This window comes from Grammomys surdaster, unplaced genomic scaffold, assembly GCF_004785775.1.
Source record: "Grammomys surdaster isolate TR1022 unplaced genomic scaffold, NIH_TR_1.0 97, whole genome shotgun sequence".
Classification (NCBI taxonomy): Eukaryota; Metazoa; Chordata; class Mammalia; order Rodentia; family Muridae; genus Grammomys; species Grammomys surdaster.
The window spans coordinates 5,009,416-5,037,121 of NW_021604576.1; the positions used below are offsets into that span (position 1 = coordinate 5,009,416).

The window sequence follows — 27,706 nt, forward strand, 5'->3', positions numbered from 1 at the left end:
AACCTTTTCATTTCTACTACATTTAAACCTGAAATGTAGGGTGGCCCCCAGGGAGGTAGTAGTTTGGAATGTATGTACTTTAACTTGAAAAGGGAATGATTTTCCTTATAACCAAGGTACTTAGACTAGACTGAGATTGGTTATATCTGATAACTGTTGATAACTGTGATGTCCACATTACTCTAAGCATACTACCACTCCTATTCCTGCTCATAATGATAATAGTGTTAATAATAATAATGATGATGATGATGATAGTAATCATGCAGAAATTGAAAATGTTTGCTTTAAAAGTGTTATCTTTCTTGCAAAAGAAAGTAATTTCATTGGTGTTTATATATATATATATATATATATATATATATATATATATATATATATATTATAAGAATAGTTTATTAAGCAAGTTAGTTCTAAAAAGTTAACTCATTTTCAAAACAAAAGTTTTTTGTTTGTTTTAATTTGAGATCATTCTATAATAAGCATGCATTGGTTTTATAGTAAAATGACAGTAAAATTAATAGGATAGCATACTAAAAATAAATGAAAACATTTCCTTTGTCTGTCCAAGAATGATTGTGACGTATTTGGTCTCAAACTTCCATTAGTCTTCCCTGCAGGGGCCACATTTTTAGTGTATATGAAACTATCCAACTATACAATAATTATTCACAGGCAGCAATTTGTAATATCAAATACATTATATATATATATATATATATATATATATATATATAATATTTAAAATCACTGACATGATAAAAATAAGAAAATAAAATTATTTTCATTTGCCTTTCGATTCATGTATCCACACAAAGTTCAAGGATGATCCTATTATTTAGTAAAAACGTAAGGTGAGAAAAACAAATGAAAAAAACAGAAACAAACAAAGAAAAAAACAGATATGTACTTCAAGGGAATCTATGGAAAACCTATAACAGCTTTCTGCTACGTCAAGGTTCAAGGGTAGGTAGCAGACATCACAATGATCAAATGTCATGGCCAAGACAACAAGTTAGACTATGACATATGACTACATATTAAAATCAACATATTGATTTTTGTTTCAGCATTAAACTTCATCTTGTGCTACTGAACTGCGTATTCTTAAAAAATAGTTTTAGGATTTAACTTTTCTAATGGAGTGTGTTGAAAAGTATTTTACAACTATTGAATTGATTAACATTGGGAATAGAAATAATGATTGAAAGTTAACAGAGAATTTAAAAATGCCAGTAGTATGTGGAAGAGTAGTATATTGTTCTCCAGGCTTGGGGAGTGGATATCTGCCATAGCGAACCCTGCCATTTGTAGCAGCATGACTGATAATAAAATCCATTTGACACAGGCTGCTCTTCCAAAGAACCAGGTTCAATTTCCAGCACCTTTATGGTGAGGCACAATCATCTGTCTAGTTCCAAAAGATTCAGCACCCCTTTCTAACCCTGTAGGCACTAGGCACACAGATGTTACATAGACATGTATGAAGACAAACCATACAAATGCATAAATAAAATTTAAAATATAATTTAAAAGAAAGTGTTAAGATATATCCCATGCAAAACGTGCTGAGAGTCTAAAATCAAATCTTAAGATTGTAGAACAGTTTTCAATCGTCAAACATATTATAATGAAATGTTGTAGTGAAATATTGTAAATATAAATATATACTAAAATATTATAAGTTAATATATTGGAATATTATCATCAGAAATTATAATGGGAAATTCATATGGGAAAAAAACACTAAATATTAGCACCAGATGATACCTTAGTGTCATTTCATAGATGGAATGAGGCAGTGAAGATTTGCCCGAGGTTACATACTATTCCAACAGTATATATTATTCTTCACGTATTTTTAGTTTTTATAATTTATTTGTTATATTTTATACATATTAGTATATGAAGTTACCCATAGAACAGGAGTTAAAGACCATTGTGAATGCCTGGTGGGTTTTGGGAATTGATCCCACATCTTCTGGAAGAGCAGTCAGTGCTCTGAACTCCGGAGTCATCTCTCCAGCCCTCATCAAGATGTCTTATATAGAAATTGCAAGTTCTTTCTTTGTCCAGTTATCTCAAAATACATCAGAGAAAGTAAATGTGCTAAAAGATTTGAGTAGTAGCATAGTAAGTCTTCACTTATTCTGGAAATGCATGCTATCTATTAAGATTTATATTGCAAGAACATTGAACATGGATCTCTTACCCATCACTTTATGGATTACTGTCTGTTGTTTTGCAAGAAGAGTTTCTGAAAAAATACCCATCTTTTTTTTCTTTATTCTTTTTAAAGCTGGATGAAGAAGCCTCGATGTGGTGTACCAGACCAGACAAGAGGCAGCTCTAAATTCAACATTCGTCGAAAGCGCTATGCATTAACTGGACAGAAGTGGCAACACAAGCATATCACTTACAGGTAGGTAACTCATGCTCAGCCCTACCTCCAGACCTTGTTCCATTGCTATTTGTTTTGACATTTTGTTTGGTATTTTATGAACAAGAACTATATGAACAATGGTGTTATATTATCCTAAAGAATTTACAAGTGCAATAAAAAAAGAAATAAAATGGTCACTAGGGACATTTCAGACATTCTTTGGCATTATCTCTTTGTGTTTTGTGCCCCACCTCTTCCAAAGAGTACCAATATCCTCAGGAGTCTGATATGATGTTCTAATACAGTATAGTCTTTGACAAGTATTTATAGTCTAAGAAATAAACAAATGATAATATCTTTAAGTCCTTCTTTAAAATGAAATGCCTTCGAAATGGTAAGTGGTAAGCACTATAATTACTTTATCTTGTTTTTTCTTTGATAATTATTGAAGTCAACATCCTTCTGTATTATCTTCAATGATAAAAATTGGTGTCCAACCCAAAGTGATAGTTACATTATTGAAATATATTATGGTTACTTATTTACTCACTGAAGCACTACGTCTTACAGAGTTTCAGTATGAAGGAAAAAGATTGCTCAGCTTTGTGAGATAAGAACAAATAAAATATAGGACCCTGTTCTTAGAAATACATAGCAGTGTAGAGGTTAAACAATGATAAAAATGTGATAACTATATGAACAGGAATGGAAATGACACACACAGACAAATGTAAATCAGGATTGTCTCAGTCATTCTAGAAATCCAGCAAGTGTGATTAAAGAAATGATTGTTGTAGCCAAGACCTATAAGGAGATTCGAAAGAAATTATTAAGCCAATGGATAGAAGATGGAAGGTAATTCAGGAAGAGGGTATTCCAGAAATATCACAATCAAATTATATGATGACAAGAGGAATTTTATAGTACCTCATATAATACCTATAATAATAAAGTACCGAAAATAATAATAGGTATTCATAATACCAATAATATATTAGTATAATTTATGTGTATAATAATTATTATATATAGGTACAATTTATAATATCTATAATAATAATATAATAATCTCATAAACAGACTTTAAGGAAATGATTAAAGTGATTTGTTTGTTTTTTTTTATACATCTAGAATATGGCATTTGTACTTATTTACCTAATAGTATCATAGTATTCTCACAGATTACACTACATAATTTTATGCAAATTATGTCAACTGTTTTTAAGATAAGGTAAAGACAAAATAAACTTGGTTCTTCCTATGAAGCTAGTATTCACTGTAATTTAAATTTTTGGTGAGATTATTCATTTAGCTTAGAAACATTTTATACTTATCACACTATTTGTGTTTTCAAAAGAATGTTAAACATTATTCCAAGAAATTAATATGAAAATCTGTTTACATCCCAATGAGGACAATATTAATGCCTGCTGTTGATTGAGCTTTCTTTCTATAGTGAACTTTGTTATCAAGTATTACATAGTGGAAAAGTGAGAGATTGATTAAAAATAACTCATACACTTTATGCAAGATTGATTGATAACAATTCTTTTTCTGGTAAGGTGAAATAAAAGACATTTATAAATGTAACAAAACATTAGAAAAAATAAGAGTTTATAAAATATAAACTACTGTTATTTACACATTTCCATTCATAAGGCCTAGCATAATTCTATGCAATTACAAAACAATAAAATTATGATCATTTTAAATAATATGAGAGTTCATTGTCACACTAGTTTTTGACCAGTGTATCCTGTACAGTGCAGTTTTTGCTACCATGAATATTTTCTTTCGTGTGCCTCGTTTGCAAAATCTGATGATCCAGAATTACAAGTGATTTCTGATGGGGGCCTATCATTTATACCGCCATTCACTCTCGTTATATCTATCAAATGATAAGTGAGATTCAGCTAAGATTTTTCTCATACCTTTTTGCGACTGGATAAATCATTTATTACTAAGTAATAGTCCATTGTAAAGATGCCACAGTTTATTTATCTACCAATTGAACCATCTCAGTTGTTCTCAGGTTTTCTTGGGAATATGGCTTTATAAAATTTCTTGTGTCAGTTTTATATGCATACAAATTTTAGATAATTTGAGTAAGTACCAAGGAGAATAATTGTTTGTTGTAAATTAAAATGAGGGTGAGCTCTGTATGAAAGTGCCAATAAAGTCTTTCCAAGTAGCTGGAATGATTATTAGTGCTACTTGAAAACTATGTTGCCTATAGTCTCTTCAGCATTTAGCAATGTAAGTATTTGGAATTATATCTGTTTTGATAGCATGTCTTAGTTAGAAATATTATTACTGGGATGAAACACCATGAACAACAGCAACTTGGTGATGAAGGAGTTTATTTGGCTTACAAATCCTTAATGACACTCCACTGAGGGAAGCAAAGAACAGGAACTCAAATCTCATGGGAACCAGAGGCATGAGCTGATGCTGAAGCCATAGAGGCATGTTGCATAATGGCTTGCTCCTCATGGCATCTTGAGTCTGCTTTCTTACAGAACTCAGGACCAACAGCTCAGAGTTGGCACCAAAGTCAATGGGCCAGGTGCTCCCATGGAAATTGCTAATGAAGAACATGCCTTGCAGGCTTCCTTACAGCTTTATAGTATGAAGCATTCAGCAAATTGAGAATCCTTTTTTTTTTTTGCATTTGAGTTTTTATTGGTTATTTTATTTATTTATATTTCAAATGTTATTCCCCTTCCCAGTTTCCTTTCTGCAAATTCCATATCTCATTTCCTCTCTCTCTTGCTTCTATGAGGGTGCTTTCCCATCCACCCACCTACCCATACCTGCCTCACCGCCCTAGCATTCCCCTACACTAGGGCATCTAACCTTCACAGAACCAAGGCCCTCCCATACCACTGATGCCAGATAAGGCCATCCTCTGCTACATATGCAGCTGGAGCCATGTATACTCTTTAGTTGGTGGTTTAGTGCCTGGGAGCTCTGGGGGATCTGATTGGTTGATATTGTTGTTCTTCCTGTCGGTTGCAGACCCCTTCAGCTCCTTCATTCTTTCCTCTAACTCCTCCATTGGAGTTCCCCCCTGCTCAGTCCAATGGTTGGCTGCTAGCATCTGCATCTATAATTTGTCAGGCTCTGGCAGAGCCTCTCAGTAAACAACTATATCAGATTCCTGTCAGCTAGCACTTCTTGGCATCAGCAATAGTGTCTGAGTTTGGTGGCTGCATATGGGATGGATCCCCAGGTGGAAGAGTCACTGGACAGCCTTTTCTTCAGAGAATCCTTCTTACCAAATGCCTCTGGCTTGTTTCAAGTTGACATAAAACTAGGCAAAATACAGTGGCAAAATTTTCATGGGTTCATACAGATAAAGCTGCTGTATTTATATGGATTCTTTAGTAAATCATAATATTTAGCATTATTTGCATTTACTTGTTCTAAAAGTATCTTTGGTGAAATGTCTGCTCGTAATTTCTGGTTAAGATGTGTATAAATTATACTGAACAATCTTTCATCAGTTATATCTTCAAACATTTTCTCTTCTTTTATGGCATGTATTTTCATTGTCTTTATGATATCTTTTTAGAGCAGTTTTATTAATTCTAATAATATCTACCTCACATTCATTCCTTTGTTGTTTATGTAGTGTCCAAAGCCATACCATAATAAACATCTAGATTTGTGGGTGAGGGTAGTGGGTGTCTTTTTTAGTAAATTCAAAAGCTTTCTCTATCTGTTGAAGACTGGAATTACAGGTGTGTACTAAGATGCATGTTAGTGTGGTAGTGGTGAGCAAAATCAGGGCAGACTGCATGCTAGTTCTAGCCATTGAACTACATTCCTAACTACAATTTCAGTTACTTTTGAAACAATATGTAAAGATATGCACATTAATTTCATCTGTATTCATTTATGTGGAAACTTGCTCTTCCCTGACACTTTTGCTGAAAAGATCTCCATTTCTAAAACTGTATTCCTTTTACTCCATTGTCACCGGTCAGTTGACTTTTCTCCATTTTTCTATTCCACTCCTGACATGTCAGTTCTACATCAATACCACATTATGTCAGTCACTAACTTTAAAATGCTTGTGGTATATATATATATATATATATATATATATATATATATATATATATATTATATTGTCTACATATATTATTATTATTAGGGTGTATTGATCATCACATTGAGTTTCTGGAATTGCACCTTCAACTTCAAACTCCATCTGAAATAAGTGCTTAGGATTTTGTTTAATATTACACTATGTCTAGTAATCACGTATAAATGAACTAAATCCTTAAACACACTGAACCTATTTATCTACAAAAATAAATTTGTTTACTTATTTATATTTTTACTTTATTTTCATAATTTCGTAATTTTCTTATATGGGCAATATATATATATATATACACATATATATACTGTATATATTCACATATAAGTATATAAAATGTACTACATAAGGATTTTATTTTAACACTAGCTTATATATTGTTTTCACATAACATTTTGTTAAAACTAGAAATCCTAATTCTTCATAGTTAACAAAGCCAACTAGTCCATTTTGATAACACTGCCTCAAACTCTATGCATATTTTCCTTTCAACAGTTTAAGGGTATATTATGCATGGCACCATTTTTAGATTAAAGTTACAATTGTTATCAAAATCTAAGTTTGAAAAACATTGAAAAAATGTATCTTAAATAGCCATCAAACAGCCAATAAAACCCCTTTTTCAATGAATGTGATTTTTATTTATAAAAGGAAAGAGGCGTTTTCCCACTGAGACACAAGACTTGGTGTTAGTATACATGTATGACAGGCCTATTGCTGATTTTAGGCCTATGGCTGATTTTAGGCCTTCAGTGGGTAAGCAGGGCTGCCCCTGACATCTCCTCCCTTCTCTAAGTATAGAAGGGCTGTGGCAATTCTAAACTTGCAAAGGCTGGGATAAAGCCCTGACCTCCAGTATTTGAAGGGGACCTTGTAATGACTCCAGTTCCCCTGTTGTTGTCCAGTGAGGCATGAGGGCCATACCCGTCCTGATGTCTTTTTCCTGGAGAGGGGATACTTTTGACATCAACCCCTATGCAGTCAGGCTTGTCCCTCAGGGAACCGAGATAGATATTTTTATCTTTTATTTATATTCCCTTGCAGTGCTTAGCCTCACAGCCTAAGCAAGAATTCAGATCGCCTGACAGAGGGGGTTCTGGGTGGCCCCTCTCTGCTTGGTCTAGGGGCAGAAGTCCCCCCTTTTAGGTTGGGTGGAGATGGGTTTCGGAAACAGATGGCTATAAGCTAATGTAAACAGGCAGCTTTTGTGGAAATTTACAAGCCTGAGTAGTCATAGACCTTGTAAATAGGTAGCCTGGGGAGACAATACCAACTTAGATAAGGACAAGCGAGTCATAAGCAGAGTCATAGTGACTTGTCCCCTGAACCTTCACCCAGCCAATACCTGGTTCTGATGATATCTGTATTCCTCCTGATGACCCACACTCCAGTGTCATTCCCTTCCCCACAATCCTGCCTTTCTGTATTTATAACCCCTGTGTGAATGAATTATGATTTAAGAAAAAATAAATTATATAAAAGAAAGAAGACACTGAAAAAACCAAATTTATTTAAACCATTATTACTATATTATAATCTATTTAACATATCTTTAAAAAATAAAAGGAAAGAGGCAAGTGACTTTTTCAATTATATTAGCTTCATTAAAGTTGACAAAAAAATTTAATCTTCTTCATTTCATACTGCTACCCTTCTGTGTGTTCAACAGTTATTACATTTGTATTACATATTAGAAATTTTAAGACTTAACGCTTTATTGTACATTCCTGACCCCGTGATCTATTTGTGCTTCTGTAATCTCAATTATCAGTTAATACAAAGACTGCATTAGGAAGTAAATTTTCATTTGGCATCTTGATTTTTGTATCTCTATATTGAATTCTTACCATGACTCTAAATTGCACAGGTGAGGTTTATATTAATTCACAAATAACATTCCTTATATGACAGTAAAGCATATTTTGGAAAGTCCTCAGTGTATGGCTTTGGAAAACTGAGGGACATAGGTAGGCTAACACTGATTACTCCGTATTGATGTTACTGTTCGATGTCTCTCATAGCCACTACATACTTATGTAAAACCAATACTAAAATAAGAATATAAGCCAGGAAATGGGGGCTCAACATGAAACCATCTATAATTTTCAATAACCACTTTCAGACATTAGCCCTAACCCTGTCTTACAGAATCTCTCCCTCGAAGCTTCTGTCACCTGCCTGTTACAAGTCACCACCTCCCAGACAGTCCTGTCAGTCTGGCCGTGTCCTGGAATGTCATTCTATGCTATGTGCTGTCTCTATTAAAATCAGTTTTAATGACAAAAAAGATAACTTCATTTGCTTTCATCATTGACAATTTTTCTTAACTTGATATAAAGTTAATATTTTCATTATACATGAAATCACAAATCTTCACTTATATTTCTCTCAGAGTGTGTAGTAAAATATATTCCCTGTGTCTGTAGGACCATGACTGTTGAGACAGTTCCTGTCTACCCTCTGTGTGAGTTAATGATAGTGTTTTACTGCCACTCTTCTCCTCCTACCTGTTTTCTGTAACATATAGCCATATTTATAATGAAAGTAAGATCAGAGTGTTTCTGTGCTTATACATTTCCTGAATCTTACTTCTATAGAAAATTATCTGCCTCTCAGAACTGCCTCATTTTATAATCTTCTCTTTTATGTTGATTTTATTACACTTCACTTCAGCTCTATTCTTTAAATGGACAAAGTTAGTTTGGCCTGTACTGACTGTTACTTTGTTTAGACAATCAGTGTTAAGTGTCTTTGGTCTATCCTGCCAGTAAAGCAACATTTACCATCTGCATAGCTTGCCGCCTCACCCACTCAATTGCTTCCCAAGATTACCACTATTTTGTTCTTTTAATTTCCCATGCATTGTTGTAAAACAATACAAGTTCTTTTGCTGTATATTCTAGCATCTAGATTAGTGCTCTTTCTGCAGTAAGTCTTTTATAATAACATGATATTAGCACTTTTGCAGTCCCATGGTGTATAAAAAGGATAAATGCCTCCTAGTAATTTAATTTACCAAAATTTAGACTTAGCCCTTCACTTGGCATGCCTCTTTTGCTTTAAGATGGAAAACTTAGTTCTAACAAGCTATAAAGATCTTGATGCCTCCAAGAAATGCTCTCTCTTTCTCAAAATAGAGTGTAGGACCTCATGCTGAATGGAGAACAAGATTCACACAAACTAGTAAGCAACCATCACTTTGCAGGCAGAAATTAGTGTATTCTATCCATCCTTTCAATGATGTTAAACTTAGTATATGCAGGCTTAAAAATGCAGAATGTCTCTACTGGCACCTCCTAATCTCCTGTCCCAACATCTTCCATCTGTAGTTTTGCAAGAGTCCTTAAATTATGCCATTCATCATTTTCTCCATTATCATATAAATTACTCACAGTGCCTCAAATAAATTATTTATTGCACAAGCACAATGTCAAAAATCATTCCTTTTTTTTTCTTTTATTTATTGGATGTTTTATTTACATTTCATATGTTGTCCTCTTACCCCATCCCCCACCCACCCAGGAACCCCCTATCCCCTCACCCCTCCTCCTTCTTCTCTGCGGATGTAACCCCTACCTACCCCCCCACCTCCCCACTCTCAAAATTCCCACCCCTTGGGGCATCCAGCCTTCATGAGGTCAAGGATCTCTTTTTCCACCTATGTCCAGCAGGGCCCTCCACTCTTACGTATTCAGCTGAAGCCCTGGATCCCTCCCTAAGTGCTCCCAGGCTGGTGGTTTAGACCCTGGGAGCTGTGGTTGGTTGGTATTGTTGCTCTCCTCATGGGGCCACAAACCCTTTCAGCTCCAATGGCCTTCACTCTAACTCCTCCATTGGGAACCCCATTATCAGTTCAATGGCTAGTTGTGAGCATCTGCCTCTGAATATGTCAGACTCTTGAAGACCTCTGAGGAGACATCCATATCAGGCTCTTATCAGCATGCACTTCCTGACTTCCACATCAGCATCTACCTTTGGTGACTGCACATGGGATGGATACTCAGGTGGAATGGTCTTCAGATGGCCCCTCCTTCAGTTTCTGTCCCTCACTTTGTCTCCATATTTGCTCCCATGAGTATTTTGTTACTCCTTCTAAGAAGGACCGAATCACCCCCACTTGGTCTTCCTTCTTCATGAGCTTCATGTGGCCTGTGAGTTGCATCTTGGGCATTTCAAGTTTCTGTGCTAATATCCAATAATCAGTGAGTGAATACCATGTGTGTTCTTTTGTGATTGGCTTACTTCACTCAGGATGATAATTTCTAGTTCCAACCATTTACCTAGGAAACTCTCGAATTCATTGATACAGATACACTGAAACTAATAGAAGAGAAGGTGGGGAAGAGCCTCGAATACTTGGGCACAGGGGGAAAGTTCCTGAACAGAACACCAATGGCATATGCTCTAAGATCAAGAATTGTCAAATAGGACTTCATAAAATTGCAAAGTTTCTGTAAGGCAAAGGACACTGTCAATAGGACTAATCAACAACCAACAAATTGGGAAAAGATCTTTACCTATCCTACATCTGATAGAGGGCTAATATCCAATATATACAAAGAACTCAAGAAATTAGACTCCAGACAACCAAATAGCCCTATTAAAAAATGGGGTATAGAGCTTAACAAAGAATTTTCAATGGAGGAAACTCGAATGGCCGAGAAGCATCTAAAGAAATGTTCAGTATCCTTAGTTGTCAGGGAAATGCAAATCAAAACAACCCTGAGATTCCATCTCACACCAGTCAGAATGACTAAGGTTAAAAATTCAGGTGATAGTAGATGCTGGCGAGGGTGTGGAGAAAGAGGAACACTCCTCCATTGTTGGTGGGACTGCAAGATGGTGCAACCACTTTGGAAATCAGTGTGGCATTTCTTCAGAAAATTGGACATAGCATTCCCTGAGGATTCAGCTATACTACTCCTAGGCATATATCCAGAAGATGCTCGAACATATAACAAGGACATATGCTCAACTATGTTCATAGCAGCCTTATTTATAATAGCCAGGAGCTGGAAAGAACCCAGATGTCCTTCAACTGAGGAATGGATTCAAACAATGTGGTATATTTACACAATGGAGTATTACTCAGCTATCAAAAATCATTCCTAATACTGCAACTATTATTACTATATCAAAGGAAAATATAAGAAGTAAAGGGAAGGACATTGATGAAATATAATATTTAAAAAACTATGAGAAATATAAGCATACAATTATTTTAATACTATATTAAATAGTTTCTGTTAACTCTAAGTGCTAGAGATTTGTTCGAAAAATTCAACAATCACTTACATCATGAGAAAAATTAAGAAAATTGAAAAATGAAATGAAAGAACAACAAATCCTACGGCACTAACTTTCTTGGTGTTCAGCCACTATCTTGTGGCTCTTGGAATCTGTGAAAATATCTCCACTCAAAAGATTTTTATATCCTAGATCTTTCCTTGTCATTCTCCTTACCTGTTCTGCTTGTTGGAGTTTAACACAACAATGAAAGTAACCTTTATTCCCTGATGTAATTGTTGTCTTTTCAGCTTACTGCTCAATAAGCTCACCCTTTCTTGTTGTTTCTGAACCATGGTGGGCTATTCAATTTAGTTGTTGTGGCTTACACTCCATTCCAAACTGACTAATTCAAACTGGCTTTTCTTGACTTCACACTAAATTTTTCTTCTTGGAAAAACTGACTCTGAATTGAATGAGCTTAATTTCACTGACTGCACTGACTCCATGAACTGAACAGAACTACAGGAACTCAACTTACCTGCACTGAGTTCCAATGAACTGAACTCAACTGAACTCTATTGCATTTCCTGAACTCAACTGATCTCCCTTCCCTCAATTAGACATCACTTTCAAACATGGCTGCTTCCCTATAAAAACTAAATGTATCTACATCATGAGATGTTCTGTCATCAAGGGCATGTGTGCATTCCCACCAGACTACATGGACCTTTGGATATAAGCTCTTGCCCAAGCAGCCATGATGCTGGATTAAAATTCCTCTACAGTTCTTTTATATAGAATAAACAATTTTCAACAACAAATTAAAATGAAAATAATGTCTGAACTGTTTAATATAATGAAATGAAAATCATAATTTTAGATTTATGTGTTTTTATGGATTCTAAAGCAATGGATTGTCAGAATGATAACCCAGACCCCTGGGAGCTTCTAGACTCCAAGACACCAACCAGGCAGCAAAAATGGGCTGGTCCATGGCTATATACACATATACAGCAGAGGACTGCCTTGTCTTGCTTCAGTGGGAAAAGATGTGCCTAACCCTGAAGAACCTTGATGCCCCAGGGAGGGGGGAGGCCTTGTGGGGTGGGGAAAATATACACTTGCAGACAGGTGGAGGAGAAATGGGATGAGGAAGTGTGGGAGGGCAGACCAGGAGGGAGGCTATGACTGGGCTGTAAAAGATAAAAGTAATGAAAATGGAAAGAACAAAAATGATTGTCAGAAGATTTCAATCTCTACCACAAACAAATTTCCTTTAAATTTTTATAAATTGTAAAAATTTAGAGGTAGGTATAATTGCTCATTTCCATTTACTGCTTGTGGGATTAAATAACGTATATCGAATATTTGTCACACTCAATGCTCACATAATGTTACCTTTATCATACTATTTGTAATAGTTATCTACAACTGACTTGTATATAATTAAAATGTTACCTTTCAATATTACCTTTTCTACTGAAAAGTACATCTTTAAATGATTTTTATGTTGAGAAAAAATCTAATAAAAATAAATTTTTGTCCTGAATAGACATAGTCAAACACTTTAGACACCCTGATTTAGTTGTAACACTATCATTGCAATTTGTACCTCTTTCAATTCCCCTTGATGACTGTAAAGCAAGGCATATTGAAGGACATATTATATTTTGTATTAAGGTTTTACTTAGTGTAATCTTAAGAAATATTACTAATTGAAAGGATGTACAACTTATGAATCCTGTAGTATTCATCTGTTAAAATATGTAAAATTTATAGTATTGTGCATGATAAATTTAGATATATTAGATTTGTGTATGTCATATTTCAAAGAAGGTATCAGGAAATACATACGTCTCATATACTAATTAATGTTAACTGAATCAAAAGCATTTTTCCTTCATCAATTTACATTAATATTAGAAAAAAGTACCAATAATAAAGTAATAATTATATCCAGGTTACATTTTTATTCTCTTTCTCATTACATTTAAATTCACAGAATTTGTAAACAGATTTTTTAGTAAGTAGTTACTTACATTTTTTTAACCGAAAATTTTTATTTAAGCAAAGCATAATATCAGAGATCAAAATAACTGGGCCTTTTGTTTAAAATAAACAAACAAACAAAAAACCAAACACAACTTGTTTCATTCTTGCTGAATTGGTAAGAATTCACTGAGAAGTGAGCAAAAGTATTATCACTTGATTGCATAATTGCAGTATCAGTCTCTCCAATGATAGATATAAAAAAGGAAATTTCGGCTTAAAGCTGCTGCACGTGCTTGATCACTTGGCAACTCCTCCATCCTGCTTTTGTCCAGGAGGCAAACTGATTGATCCATCTTTCTTGTTCCCACTAACCATTCCGCACAGGTATTCTCCCTAATAGCCTTGGCATGGATGTCTAATTGATGATATTGAAATAAACTGGTGTACTGAACAGTGTCTATAAACTTAATAAAAATGTATAAATTCTATTTCCATTTAGTTGTCATTTTCTGGTAATTCTAAACCAAATAGATGAAAAAAGTTTGCAGTAATTCATATTGCATATGTGATGCTACACTGATTTATCATCCTTTCCAACTTTCAGTATAAAGAACGTAACTCCAAAAGTTGGAGATCCTGAGACCCGGAGAGCAATTCGCCGTGCCTTTGATGTGTGGCAGAATGTAACTCCTCTAACGTTTGAAGAAGTTCCCTACAGTGAACTAGAGAACGGCAAACGTGATGTGGATATAACCATCATTTTTGCTTCTGGTTTTCATGGAGACAGTTCCCCCTTTGATGGGGAGGGAGGATTTTTGGCACATGCTTATTTTCCTGGACCAGGAATTGGAGGCGATACTCATTTTGATTCTGATGAGCCATGGACACTGGGAAATCCCAATCATGATGGTAAGTCTATAATTTCTTTTCAAGATTAATGATTCCTCTTTTATTTTAGGGTGCTCAAATGATTTACAAATTTATAAACTTAAGGTAAAAAGTTTATATTTTTTTCTACAACAAATATCATTGATTTATTTTAATTGTGCTATATTCTGAGTTTGCCTCTCAGTAGACTGTGGGGCTTGGCCTCATACATCAAAAGAAAAGATAATGCCCTATGAGCAGGCATGCTTAGAAACATTAGGCAATGGTACCTATTGGTCCTTCCTTGGCCCTGTGTCTTGCAAATGTGGCTGGCTCTCATTGCCAGAAACCAGGAAGCACATCATGGGGAAGAAAGTGAAGATCAGTGACTGAAGGTAGCCATGTGCATTCAGAGCAATTTTATAGGTCCGAGAACACCTCAGAAACATCTTCCTTTTCTCACTTTTCTGTCCTTCATACAACATGAACGTTAATTGTGCTGTTTCATGAACAAAGCAACATTTCTATTCATCAAACAAGCTCCTACTTACAATTAATTTAAATTGTTGAATATTTACATATTTAAGGGAATGAATGTGAAGCTGTGTGACCACGTAAAACTGTATGCTCAAGTAAGAAAGTTCACCACTCTTCCATGTGGACCTATAAGCAGAGTTAGAACTTTACTAACTGTGAACTAAAAGTACAGATTCACCAAATTATACAATCAAGATGAGGAAATTTCTGGCCCTGCCCTTTTTGATTGCTGCTTATTTTCAGGAATACTTTGTTTGTTTGTTTGTTTGTTTGTTTTGTTAGTTTTTAAATAGTTACCCTTTAGGGATAGCCCCTGCTCTACATGTATAAAAGTAGTTTGAAAAATTTTTGTATTTTAGTAAACTAATTGATGAAATTATTACATTTTTAAATACATATGTGTTCTTTGTAGGTTATGTATAAGTGTAAACACTAAATTACACAGTCTTCTGTAAATCATTACTTCCTAAAAGAATTTATAGTTTATCATTAAAGTCATGAGATATTCATCATATACACTGTATATTGTTTTCCCATATGAAATATAGTCCTTTGACATTTATATTGTGGTACATTATATATTTTCTATTATATTCAATCTTATTATCTACATCAACTTCTTTTTTATACTCTTTCCCCCTTATCTTTTGTCTTTCTTTGATTTTACTGACAGTAGTACACACGGCTATATGATCATTTGTCTTGATATCATTTATATTCCCTCACAAGCTGATTTCCTGTATTTTTTTTCTAACTTATCTGTGAGGTGTCTAAATATGTGAAGTGTCTAATTGCTATCATTATCTTCTAACACACAGAGCAGTGTAACATCCAGAAAATTCAAAGCAAGAATGAGTTAGTGTTGTTAAAAATGTTACATATGTCAGAAACTTGATTCCTATGACTCCTTAGTGCTCAAAGACCTCAGTTTTATACCCTAGACCTAAAAAAATCTCTCTTCATCTCTCTTGTAAATGGTGGATCTTCAATGGCAACTAATAAGCTAATAAAATTCTAAAATCCTCTTTGATAAGTTAATCCTAGTTATGGAATTAAGATTTGTTAATTCATGATAACATTTTGTTGGATGGATTTTCTTAGTATACTTTTCTCTTTTTAGGACATATAGAGGTTAGAAAGGACATGAATAATTTAAAGCAGATACAGCTAAATTTGAAACTAAACATCAGTTTCAAAGCACAAAAATAATCTACATGTTTTTGACAATAAAATATATTATACTGACTCAACCTTTTACATGAATAGTTCTGTATTTTGTAGTATTAAATTGAGCTTCCATTATTAGTAATTTGTTTGAAGATCGTTGCAGTTATGTCCGAGATTTATATAGAGAAGAATGAAAAGCCAAAGCTTTAGAGTCAAACAGATTTATGTTTAAATATTAGTTAAGTAATCATTATCCCTAATAGTGTGCAACAAGTTTGTTTTAATCTTGATTTTTGTAGGTCATGCTGCAATCTGTGAACACTGGAAGTAGAAGTGTTTTCAATGTAAGCTGTGTGTAGAGTATGTTTAAGTTATTTATAACACTCCACTTCTAATACCAACATGTTGGCAATCATAGTTGAGTGTTGCCAGTTGCATTTATTTAGATTTGTGGCCTCATAAACTTAAATTATATAAATATTGCATAAAGTTTCTATCTTTTAAGCTGTCTATACTTTCTCTTAAATTGCTAAAATCCTCAATATAAACAGAACTAAATGTTAGGTCTCTGTTGAATTAGGTAACAGAACATTTAAAAATAAACATGTTTATACAAATTCCCAAATGAGGCTTTGATTAAATGTGAAAGGAACATGTTTACACTAATTGGAGTGGTCCCAGCATTATGAATGCTTATGTCTTTCATTTAACTTAAAAAGTTTTCCAAGAAACTTTTCAACAGCACAAAAATAATCAGAAATATAGCATCAACTAATAGTTTCCAGTTAGGTCAACATATATTTGAACAAAATCATTTAAAAATACAACTTATTTTCTTAACTTATAATGTGTATTACAACTTAAAGTGTAATTACAATATTCTTTTGACATACACATCCAGATGCAAACTTACACAATGTAATTATTTGATATCTGTACATTCTTTTTGAAACAAATACCTTTGCCAGTCAAGTAAGAATGCTGTTCTCTGTAAAAGCCTGAGGGAGGAACTCTGCAAAAAAAGTAGTGCTTCAGAATTGCTAGGGACTAAGGACATGTTAATAGGCAGTTGAAAATAAAATTCCATAACGATTTACTGCTTAATTGAAATTCAGGATCTTAAGCAGTAAGAGCAGCAAGGTGGTGTCAGTCTGAAGACTGATCATTTATCCTAAGAGCAGCCTCTAGCTTTACTTGTGCTATCAGTGGATATGAGAAGAATTCATGCCGCTTTGCATTCCAATTCCCAACAATCCATAAGACCATCATTTTGTATCACACATAACACAAGGCACAATCCTGACATGTTTATTGGTAAACTGTCTTTTCGGTAAATTCCCTGGCTTGCTTAACTGGGATGCTTTCTTTCTCTCATTCACAGCTCTTGAGCAGCTACTTAGATTTGCATCAGTATTATGCAAATGAAGGAGCCTTTTGATAGGAGCCTTGCTCATTTTCCACAGCACATTGCTCAGCTAATGAAGGCAATTTGAATTCTGTCTACCTGAAAGAGATAAACACTGTCACAGGCTTCCAGTAACTATAGACCATTGTTACCTACTTTCTTACCAATTTGTTTATAGTCATGATGCCTTTAAAACACACAGCAAATGGTCATTAAGGGCATTACCCAATAATTTTATTAAAACATAAAAGGACTTTTACATATGTAAGCATCTTTAATAAAATGTGATTCCATTTTCAAGTTCACATTGCGCTTTCAGTTCTGAAATAGCTCAGCAGAGTCATAATAATTTAGAATATTTAGCTCGATAGGAATTTTAAAATGCATTTATTGCCTTGTTTATCAGAAAATTAAACTCTAGCAGAAAATTAAAATTTATGTTGAATAATATTAACCTACTCTTTTCTAATCTATGATATAATAATAAAGGTTTGGGTGTAGTTGTCAACCTAAAATCAAACACTGCAACAGTTACTTCTGAATAACTAAGTATCTAGTCCAATAATAAGATGTCACATCAATCACTCTCAGAAGAAATTAATCATGCCTGTAAATGTGTATATAAACTTATTATAGAAAATTATTTAGAGACAGGCAGAATTTCATTGAGAACTAAGATCCAAATCTGTAAACATAAAAGTACATTGCAACTGCCAAAGAAGGAAGACTTGCTTGGCATTAAGGTTTGACTTTGATATCCATCATAGTGTGTGTGTGTGTGTGTGTGTGTGTGTGTGTGTGTGTGTGTGTTTTACAATAGCAATTTGTTGTTTGTAAGTTCACTGTCCAGTTTACAAGTCATCATGGTGATCAGAACTCCCCAATAAATATAGAATGGGCATGATAATAATTAAAATTCATTGAAGATCAAAACTCATAAATGTATTATTATTAAATATAGACTGAGTAATTTTTACCTCTAACCCTACTCTCTAATGAGTTTACCTTCCTCCATGTCTATACTTATGTGGATGTCTTCATGACATTTTTTTTTTTAATGGATTGAATTTATGAGTACAGTGTAGCTGTCTTCCAACACACCAAATGAGGGCATCTGATCCCATTCCAGATAGTTGTGAGCTACCATGTGATTTCTGGGAATTGAACTCAAGACCTCTGGAAGAGCAGCGAATGCTCTTAACCACTGAAGCATCTCTCCAGGCATCCACATGGGGATGATGTGATCTTAAACTGACCATAGAGGGTCACAGAGATGCATGTTCATTGCCAGAAGCAAACCAAGACTTTAAATCACTTTCTGCTGTTTCCCAGCCTATGTGTTCACTCCCAGCAACTACTTCTACATACTGTTTCTCAGGGGACTGTAAGCTTTTGACTCTGATTGTTGATGAAGAAGAAAAGTGTTAGGTAAACAGTATTTATGAGGATGCTTATCAATCAGTCTACAGTTTGTGAGAATATTATCTAGTGTTGTCTGTCCTTACATATCCATGGACAAGAAAAACAGTTTCTGTGACTATGAGGTAAAAGAACTTAACCTATCCTTAACATAGGGCTACTTGCTGACCTGTTAAATTCTAAAATTAATGTACTAACACTTATTTTTACCATGGTTTACCGAAGCATGAAAAATCTTTCAAAGTATTTTGGAAGCACATTATGAAGGGCATTACTTGTTTACTAAAGTCTCTTACTCATTCCTAGAATTAAATTCATTTCATCATGTTTACTTCAGTTTAACATACTTACAGAAAATTTTGATACACTTGAGTTTTTCAAGACCATTTGATTTTATTGGATTGAATGCTTACCATGAAGTGTTGGCTTGGGTCTTTATTCTTAGATATTCATAAGTATCAGAGGATAGAAGATGATTTGGGGTAATTATAGTTAAAAATTTTTAAATTCTAGTCAACAATACTAAAATATAGGAATATATCTTAAATTTTAATATAAGAATGATTGATAATTGAGGCAGAAAAAATGAAATGTCCATAGCTAAACAAGGAAGTTTACTTTGCATTTATGAAACAAGACACAGGTATTCTGTCCCAACATTTCAACAAAGACAAAGAAACACTGAGGTTCACACACATCAGTAATATATTTTCCAAAGTTGACTCAGTTGCCCTCATTCATACAATGCTTGGGAAAACTATGTGTCTTCATGAAGAGCTTTACATATCTGATCTATAAATGACAATTAATATTTCTGTGCAAGTTCCACTAACTACATGTAAATCTAAAGGCCTTGGCATTACAGAAGCATTTCAGAAAGCTCATATGTTTAGAGTATGATATTAAAATTAAATCTGGTTAGAACTTCATGTACTATATTACATAGGGAGAGATAAGGGCCTTGTCTAGTCCCTGATTTTAATGGAATTGCTTCAAGTTTCTCTCCATTTAGTTTGATGTTGGCTACTGGTTTGTTGTATATTGCTTTTACTATGTTTAGGTATATGCCCTGAATTTCTGTTCTTTCCAAGACTTTTAACAAGAAAGAATTTTATGTACTCACTGATAAGTGGATATTAGCCCAAATGCTTGGAATACCCAAGATACAATTCACAGACCACATAAAGCTCAAGAAGAAGGAAGACCAAAGTATGGGTGCTTCCATCCTTCTTAGAAAGGGGAACAAAATAATCACGGGATCAAATACGCAGACAAAGTGTGGAGCAGAGACTGGAGAAAAGGTCATCCAAAGACTGCTTCTCCTAGAGATCCATCCCATATACAGTCACCAAACCCAGACACTACTGTGGATGCCAAGAAGTACATGCTGACAGGAGACTGATATCACTGTCTCCTAAGAGGCTCTGCCAGAGACTGACAAATACAGAGGGGATGCTCTCAGCCAACCATTGGACTGAGCACGAGGTCCCCAATAGGTTTCCCAATGGAGTAGCTAGAGAAAGGACTGAAAGAGCTGAAGGGGATTGCAACTGCATAGGAAGAACAACAATATCAACCAACCAGAGACCCCCAAAACTCCCAGGGACTAAACCACCAACCAAGGAGTACACATGGAGGGACCCATAGCCCCAGCTGCATATGTAGCAGAGGGTGGCCTTATTAGGCATCAATAGGAGGAGAGGCCTTTAGTCCTGTGAAGGCTCTATGCCCAAGTGTAGGGGAATTTGAGAGCAGGGAGGCAGGAGTTCCTCGGAGGGTAGGGAGCACCCTCATAGAAGCAGGAGAGGAGGAAGCAGAGAAGCAGGATGGGATAGGGCATTGGGGGGGGGGAGGGAATGGGAAAGGGGAGAACATTTGAAATGTAAATTAAAAAATCCAAAAAAATTAAATCTGATATTCACAGAAAAGTGAGAGTTTTAAATACACTCTGAATCTCTGGCTAAGTCAGTTAATTACAGTACATCTTCTTTTAAATACTGCTATTTTAATAAGTACTTTGCTTCCATTAAACCCTCTATGAAAACCTCTTTAAGCTTATCTTTATATGGGGTCTTTATTATTAAGTCTAGGTGATAATCAATAAAACAAAGAATTTTTTCCAATTAAGCCATGCTTAGTGACTAAAATAATAACACTGTCTTTAGGACAATAATTCACAGTTCTGTGTTCTTGATGATTAAAAAACCAAGGCTGGATGGATAGCTACATTGAATATGATTGCCTAGCTATTGTATTTTAACTTGAAACCTATTTAAAGACATTTTAAAAAGTTAAAAAAATAAATTCTATGCACTTCTGTTTTAGTAAATCATTTTCAAAGTACCCCATAAAAGCTTTCTTCAGTATAGAAAATATTTACCTGGTAATAGTTAAAAGCTCAATTAATCATGTAGATGTTGTTGGCTAATACTTTCCAGAAAAAAAAAATCCACTAAGATGAAACACTGTGAAGGACAAGAATAAAGACTGGGTTTAAAAGACAAGTTTGAATCTCACATATTGCCCTCAAAATAGAGGAGCAGAAGCATGAAACAAAAGAAACTGTGTGTCAATAAATAAAATCCTTAAAATGTGATGAATTTAAAATGAAACAAATAAACCAAGAAGAAAAACCAAAGCACCATTCACTAAGTCAGAAGCCACCCCTGCTTTTCACAGCAGCATACTTATTGTCTTAACACTGTTATAGAAGCTGTGACAGAGAATGGGTAAGGAAATCTTTGTATTTGTAGCTACTTGGATATTCTTCACTGAATCAAATTACTTGGCATTAAAATATCCTTGTATGTAAAAATACATTTATTAGAAATTGCAAGTTGTGGATGAGCTCTCCTGTGACTTAGTTGAAATATAAAAGCAAACAAACAAACAAACAAAAGACAAAGATAAGTTTTGCATTAAAATGTGCCATGAATCTACACTATGTTGCTAATCAACAACTCATGTTGGATTTTCATAAATTCTTCATTGACATTAAGGTTTTTGTTTTATTACATGACCAGTTTTTTTTTTTATTACACTGTCAGAAATTTGGGGAATTTTTAGCGTGGACTATTAGTTTAGTAGGTCCACCCTAGCCCCAGTCAGCACTCACTCCCACATATGCTGAACCCCATCCCTTATTAACATGTACATTTACATGGTTGTTTTCTGAAACATTTCTTGAGCCAGTTACTAGAGCATGTAGCTGAGTTCTAAGTATTGTGAATTCTAAGAAAAACAGGAGAGGAAATCTTATGTACCATAACTTACTTCAAAGGGGAAATATCAGCTTCAGATTACTTATGACAGAGGGATGGAGTTAGGACAGATACTCATTCACCAAGCAATGTGTTGTCATGGTGATCATCTTTTTCTACTCTTTGTTAAAGAATCAGATAAGTTTTTACTTATAGCTGTATACTTTCTTATCAACTCTGGAAGAAAAATAAGCACTAAGAACAATTCTTTACGTTCTTAGTATTACATTAAATAATAAACTTACTACAGGTTTAATAGTTATTTGGGTGGAAGATTGAAATCTATGACAATAATAATAATAATAATCTATTATGGGAAAGCAAGCCAAGTAAATAATACAGTTTGTTAAAACAACATAATCACTCTATTTTTAACTAGGGAGAAAATAACTTGGAATGACTGGACAACAGTGTCATGAGCCCTTGGCCTTTATTTAATTATCATACTCTTATTTACAAAGGAAATCATGTTTTATAATCACCACAATCAGGAAAGGGATCATGAATTTTCTCCAAATGAATTTATGATGTTCAGATTCCAAGTTTGTCAAACTGAGTTTGTGGAACAAAGAGTTTGACATTACAGCAGCAGTCAATAGATCTATGTTAACTTTTATACTGAAGTTTGTTTAGGGCCACAATATCATCAGGTTTACCATGGATTTTCTGAATATACTACAAAGAGAGTAAATTGAACCTTAGATTAAATTATGACCATTATGCAAAACTCATAGCAATTATTATTATTAGTTGTAATATGAAATGCAGATTTTTACCATAAATACAAACATCAAATAACACATTTATAATGTTGAACAAAACTACAATAACAGAGATTAAAAGAACAGTGAAATTCCACCATTTACAATGGGAGCCACTAAAAATGTAACTCATTTCTGAATGAAGAATAACATTATTGACTACTCACGCATGCCATTTTGTAAAGGATGTGCCCCCCCAACCCCGAAGGCAGTAAATCAATGAGCTAAAACTTGTTGGACTATGCAAAAATAAACAAGACTGATAATCAACTAAAAATAAAAGTATGATCAGAATTTGTTTTATTCAGGTGAAAATTGAAGTAATTCTACTTCATGGTAGGAAGAGTAACATTTGATTGTGTCTTTGTCACAACTGATTGTCGTAAACTCAACATTAGTACTGTTAACTCTAAAATTCAGTCACACTGTATAGATTGAATATGTTTAATTCTAAATTATTTCATACATAAGGAACATTCTATGTGGTTTTGAAGAAATTTGTAATTCATAGTTATAAAAACTATCTCAAGACATATATTATTAGAAATATCAAATGAGAAGTTATTTCATTTACTTATGCCATGATGATTATATTACCGTGACATTTGTATGTGAAATTTTAAAAGAGACATTTTATCATATACTGATTGATCATTATCTATAAATACATTTCAAAATGTTTTTCATCGATACTCCTCATAAATAGAGGAAATATATATAATATATAAACTCCCATTTAAAATGAAAAACTTTTCCTATTTTAGAAACATTTTGTGAAAATATTTTGTTGCTACACAAAGGATGTGTATTGTTTCTTATTCTTTCATTGTAATGGTCCCCTGAGCCTCATGCCCCAACCATTAACGCTCTCTAGTTTAATTATTCAGTTTTACTGGCCTATCTACCTGTCTGCCTTCAAAAATAAATGTCCCAAGTTTTCACTATCTTAAGAACATACTGAATTATTCTGGATAAGTGAAGTCATACTACAGATATACTAAAGAATGAACTTAAATGCATAATTAATAATTTATTTGGATTTGTTCAATTTATTAAAACAAGCATTTTATTCAACACTTGGGCCTGGATATATTTTCATGCTTTTGGCCATAGTCAACAGGATGAAAATAATATTCTTTTGAAGAAAAATTGTAAATATTCTTCTGTTTTAATCTGGGGCTATAGACATTTGAATGAACAAAATTAAGCTTTGTTCTGTCACACGTTTTTAAAATATGAATCATTTCTTCTGTGAGTCTAAATGACACTAATATTTTTGAGTCAGGATTTGAGGAAGGAATTGTAATCACACCCTGTCTTGAAACCAATGTCCAGTTCTACTCAACTGTTCAAATGCCTTTACTCTTTATCTTTAGTACATTCTGAATTTTTCTAAATAACATTTACAAATTAGTGAACTTTCAGCAACCAAAGGAGCTTCAATTTTTTTATTTTAATAGTCCTTCTCAACTAGATATCCATAATGTCCTAAACATGTGATGATGACTAACCTTTTTTCTTTTCGAAGTACTGTAATGTTCTTAATTCCTTTCTCTTAAATATGACTTATAATTTCAATAAAATTAATATTTTTATAAAATAACAATATTAATATACATATGAATATATACTAACTCTTAGTGTCTACATTTGAGTTATTCATGTTTTTTCCTCTTAGATTTGTTGTAATTGACTTGAAAGTCTGTGAATTATATAAAGATATCAGAGCCATATAGAGACATAATCTAACTGAAATGTATATATCTGTGTGTCATTATGCCTTACATGTAAATAGCAAAATGATTATTAGCACTCACAGAGATTATTTCTACTGCTCATGCATGAGTAGTCTGCTGACAAAAAGATAATTAAGTTATTAGTGCTAAAATTAAGATATTAATTTTGTATTTAGCAGTTTGTGAAACTGACTAATCCTTTGTCTTTTAATTTATAATATAGGATACATTGGAAATACTATAACTATCATTTATGCATATTGACAATGGCACTGTACCTATTTCAAGTCATTTTAATCCTTGGCATATAATGTATATTAAAACACATTAATTTATACTTGTATAGACAGCTAATTTAATAATCTTATGAATATATTGTACTTCAAATATCTAATTAATATTTTTTAATAATATAAGCAATATGTATTTTCTTTTGAAAATTCAGGATGATTTGAAGTTAACATTGAAGTTACTTTGAATATTTCCACTTCAAATTAAATACTGCAAATTCTAATATATTTAACTAATATCTTCAGAAGATATCTTAATTACTCATGAATCCTCTACCTTTGGGATCTAGGATCTTAAGGATACCTAAGGTCCATATGTTTAAGACTTGCTCACCAGAGAAAAATCAATAGAAGATGATAGGACCTTCAAGAAGTGGGCATTGGTGGTTGGACATAGATGGAGTTTTAAATAATCAGTGCCATCTGTTCTATCATTTATTTCATAGCCATGAAGTGAATTCTTTTATTCTTTCAAATACTGCCATGTATGAAACAATAGGATTAATCAATCACGAACTGACACATCCAAAAGTGTGAACCAAAAGTTGCTGTATACGTTCATTACCTTACATAGCTATACTTTTAACAGAACAGTGAATAATATAATCCTTACACATTTCTGGGTATATATGTAATTTTTAGTATATTGTTTCTGGCTTTAAAATTTCTACCCTTTTCACTCAATGACTTTAATTGACTTTGAATAAATTTAGTACAAGTAATTCAGAACAGTGACTTTCCCATTATTTCCTGTATCTTTAAAGAATAATTATTGGTTTTTCTTCTTTCTAGTTAGTCTGTATTTATTTTTGAGAAAAGATCTCTCTATGCATCCCAAGCTTGTTTGCACTTTACTGTTTAATCCCAGTTGGCCTTAATATTGTTATCCTTCTGACTCAGCTTTCAAACTGATAGAATTATAGGTATATGGTGTCACGTTATTAGTGGAACATCTTTAAGCATAATATAAATTATTCTCCCTCTTTATCTAATATGGTGCATGATTGTTTGATGGCCAACTCACTATTTGTAATTATAACTAGTTAACCTATCTATGCATAGAATGTTGTGTGACATTATTTGTTTAAAACAGAGTCATAGAATTATTTCTCTAATGAATGTGAATACCTTAACAGACCTTGACATGTTGCTATATAACTTTCAATGAATACTCAAACAGTTTGAACTTTCCTATTATGTATTGGCAGGAATTAATTAACTTTGATGATATTAATAACTATGGAGTTATAGCAAGAGTAAGAAGTTATCATAAGAACAGTATTCCTGAATACCAAGGACAATTAGGTACCATGATGAATTTCATGTTCCTGTGTTATACAGATTGCTGTTATCTCCATGTGGCTGCAGAAAACAGAATTTTAATCATTCAAAACTACCCAGCAACATATTAACACAACTTTTTCTGTCTTTTTAATTAGACCAACCTGTTTAGATAAAAAAATCTAATTTTGCTTAATTTCATATTTTGTTAGTACTGAAAAACATAAAATTAGTTGTAATATTGATATACATATGTATTTTCTTTAATGTTGACAGACTAGTTTTTTCTTTGTTTCTGTTGAGCAGTTATACTGAAATACTTTTATTAGGTTAAAGAAATCATCCAACAGAAATGAGTATGAACTGTGCACCTCTTTCTTCTCCTCTTAGTCATTTGCAGACAAGAAGAGAGGACAGACTACTGTTTTTCACTGTGAAGAGTGGGGAGGGTCCTTTTCATTAGATTACCGGGATTATCCTCTACTCTCTGTGGAACTCAATTTTCACTCATATGTTATTCTCTTCAGTACTGCAGTGCATTTTATTCTTCATTGTTAGTGATTTTAGAATAGTCAGGCAGAGCTGGTATCCAGCTTTCATCCATGTGGTTATTTATTCTTGGTGACATTTCAAATATACATTCTCTTAAAAATTCAGAGTCCTTAGTTTTCCTGATTATAGTATACAGAAAAAAAATCTTAAAATTGTTCAAATCCACTTGCCTATTTAACAGACTATATTTTATCTATTATGTTTCTTAAAATTCTAGGATGTGAGATATTTAATTACTGAATTCTTTTAGCAACAATTATTTTTTTCAAATATAATTTTCTTTTCTTTTTTTTAATCAATCATTCCATTTGTTTACATCTCAAATGATATCCCACTTCCTAGTTACCCCTCCACCAGTCCCCCATCCCACAGCTTCCCTCTTCTCCCTCCCCTTTGCCTTGGCAAGGGTGCTCCCCAACTCACCAACTCTCTCCAGCCCCACCCCTCCAGCATCCTCCTACACTTCTGCATTAACTTCCATAGGCCCAAAGGCCTCCCCTCCCATTGACGTCTGACAAAGCCATTCTCTGCTGCGTATGTCTCTCTGGAGTCATGAATTCCTTCCTGTACACTACTTAGTTGGTGGTCTAGTCCCTGAGAGTACTGGGTGGTCTGGCTAAATTATGTTGTTCTTCCTATGGAGTCACTATGGAGCTGAAGGGGACTTCAGCTCCTCCAGTCCTTCCGCCAGCTCCCCAACCAGGGTTCCTGAGCTCAGT

General features: G+C 33.7%; 1 protein-coding gene across 1 annotated transcript in view; it reads left to right on the top strand.

The window, feature by feature from the left end:
• Nucleotides 1–27,706, top strand: part of Mmp16 (matrix metallopeptidase 16) — a 240,129-nt gene that overhangs the window by 123,186 nt on the left and 89,237 nt on the right. Inside the window, exons 3-4 of the mRNA XM_028780814.1 lie at nt 2,300–2,422; nt 14,317–14,621. Of these exons, the coding sequence (XP_028636647.1) occupies nt 2,300–2,422; nt 14,317–14,621 (428 nt within the window). The remainder of the gene's footprint in view (nt 1–2,299; nt 2,423–14,316; nt 14,622–27,706) is intronic.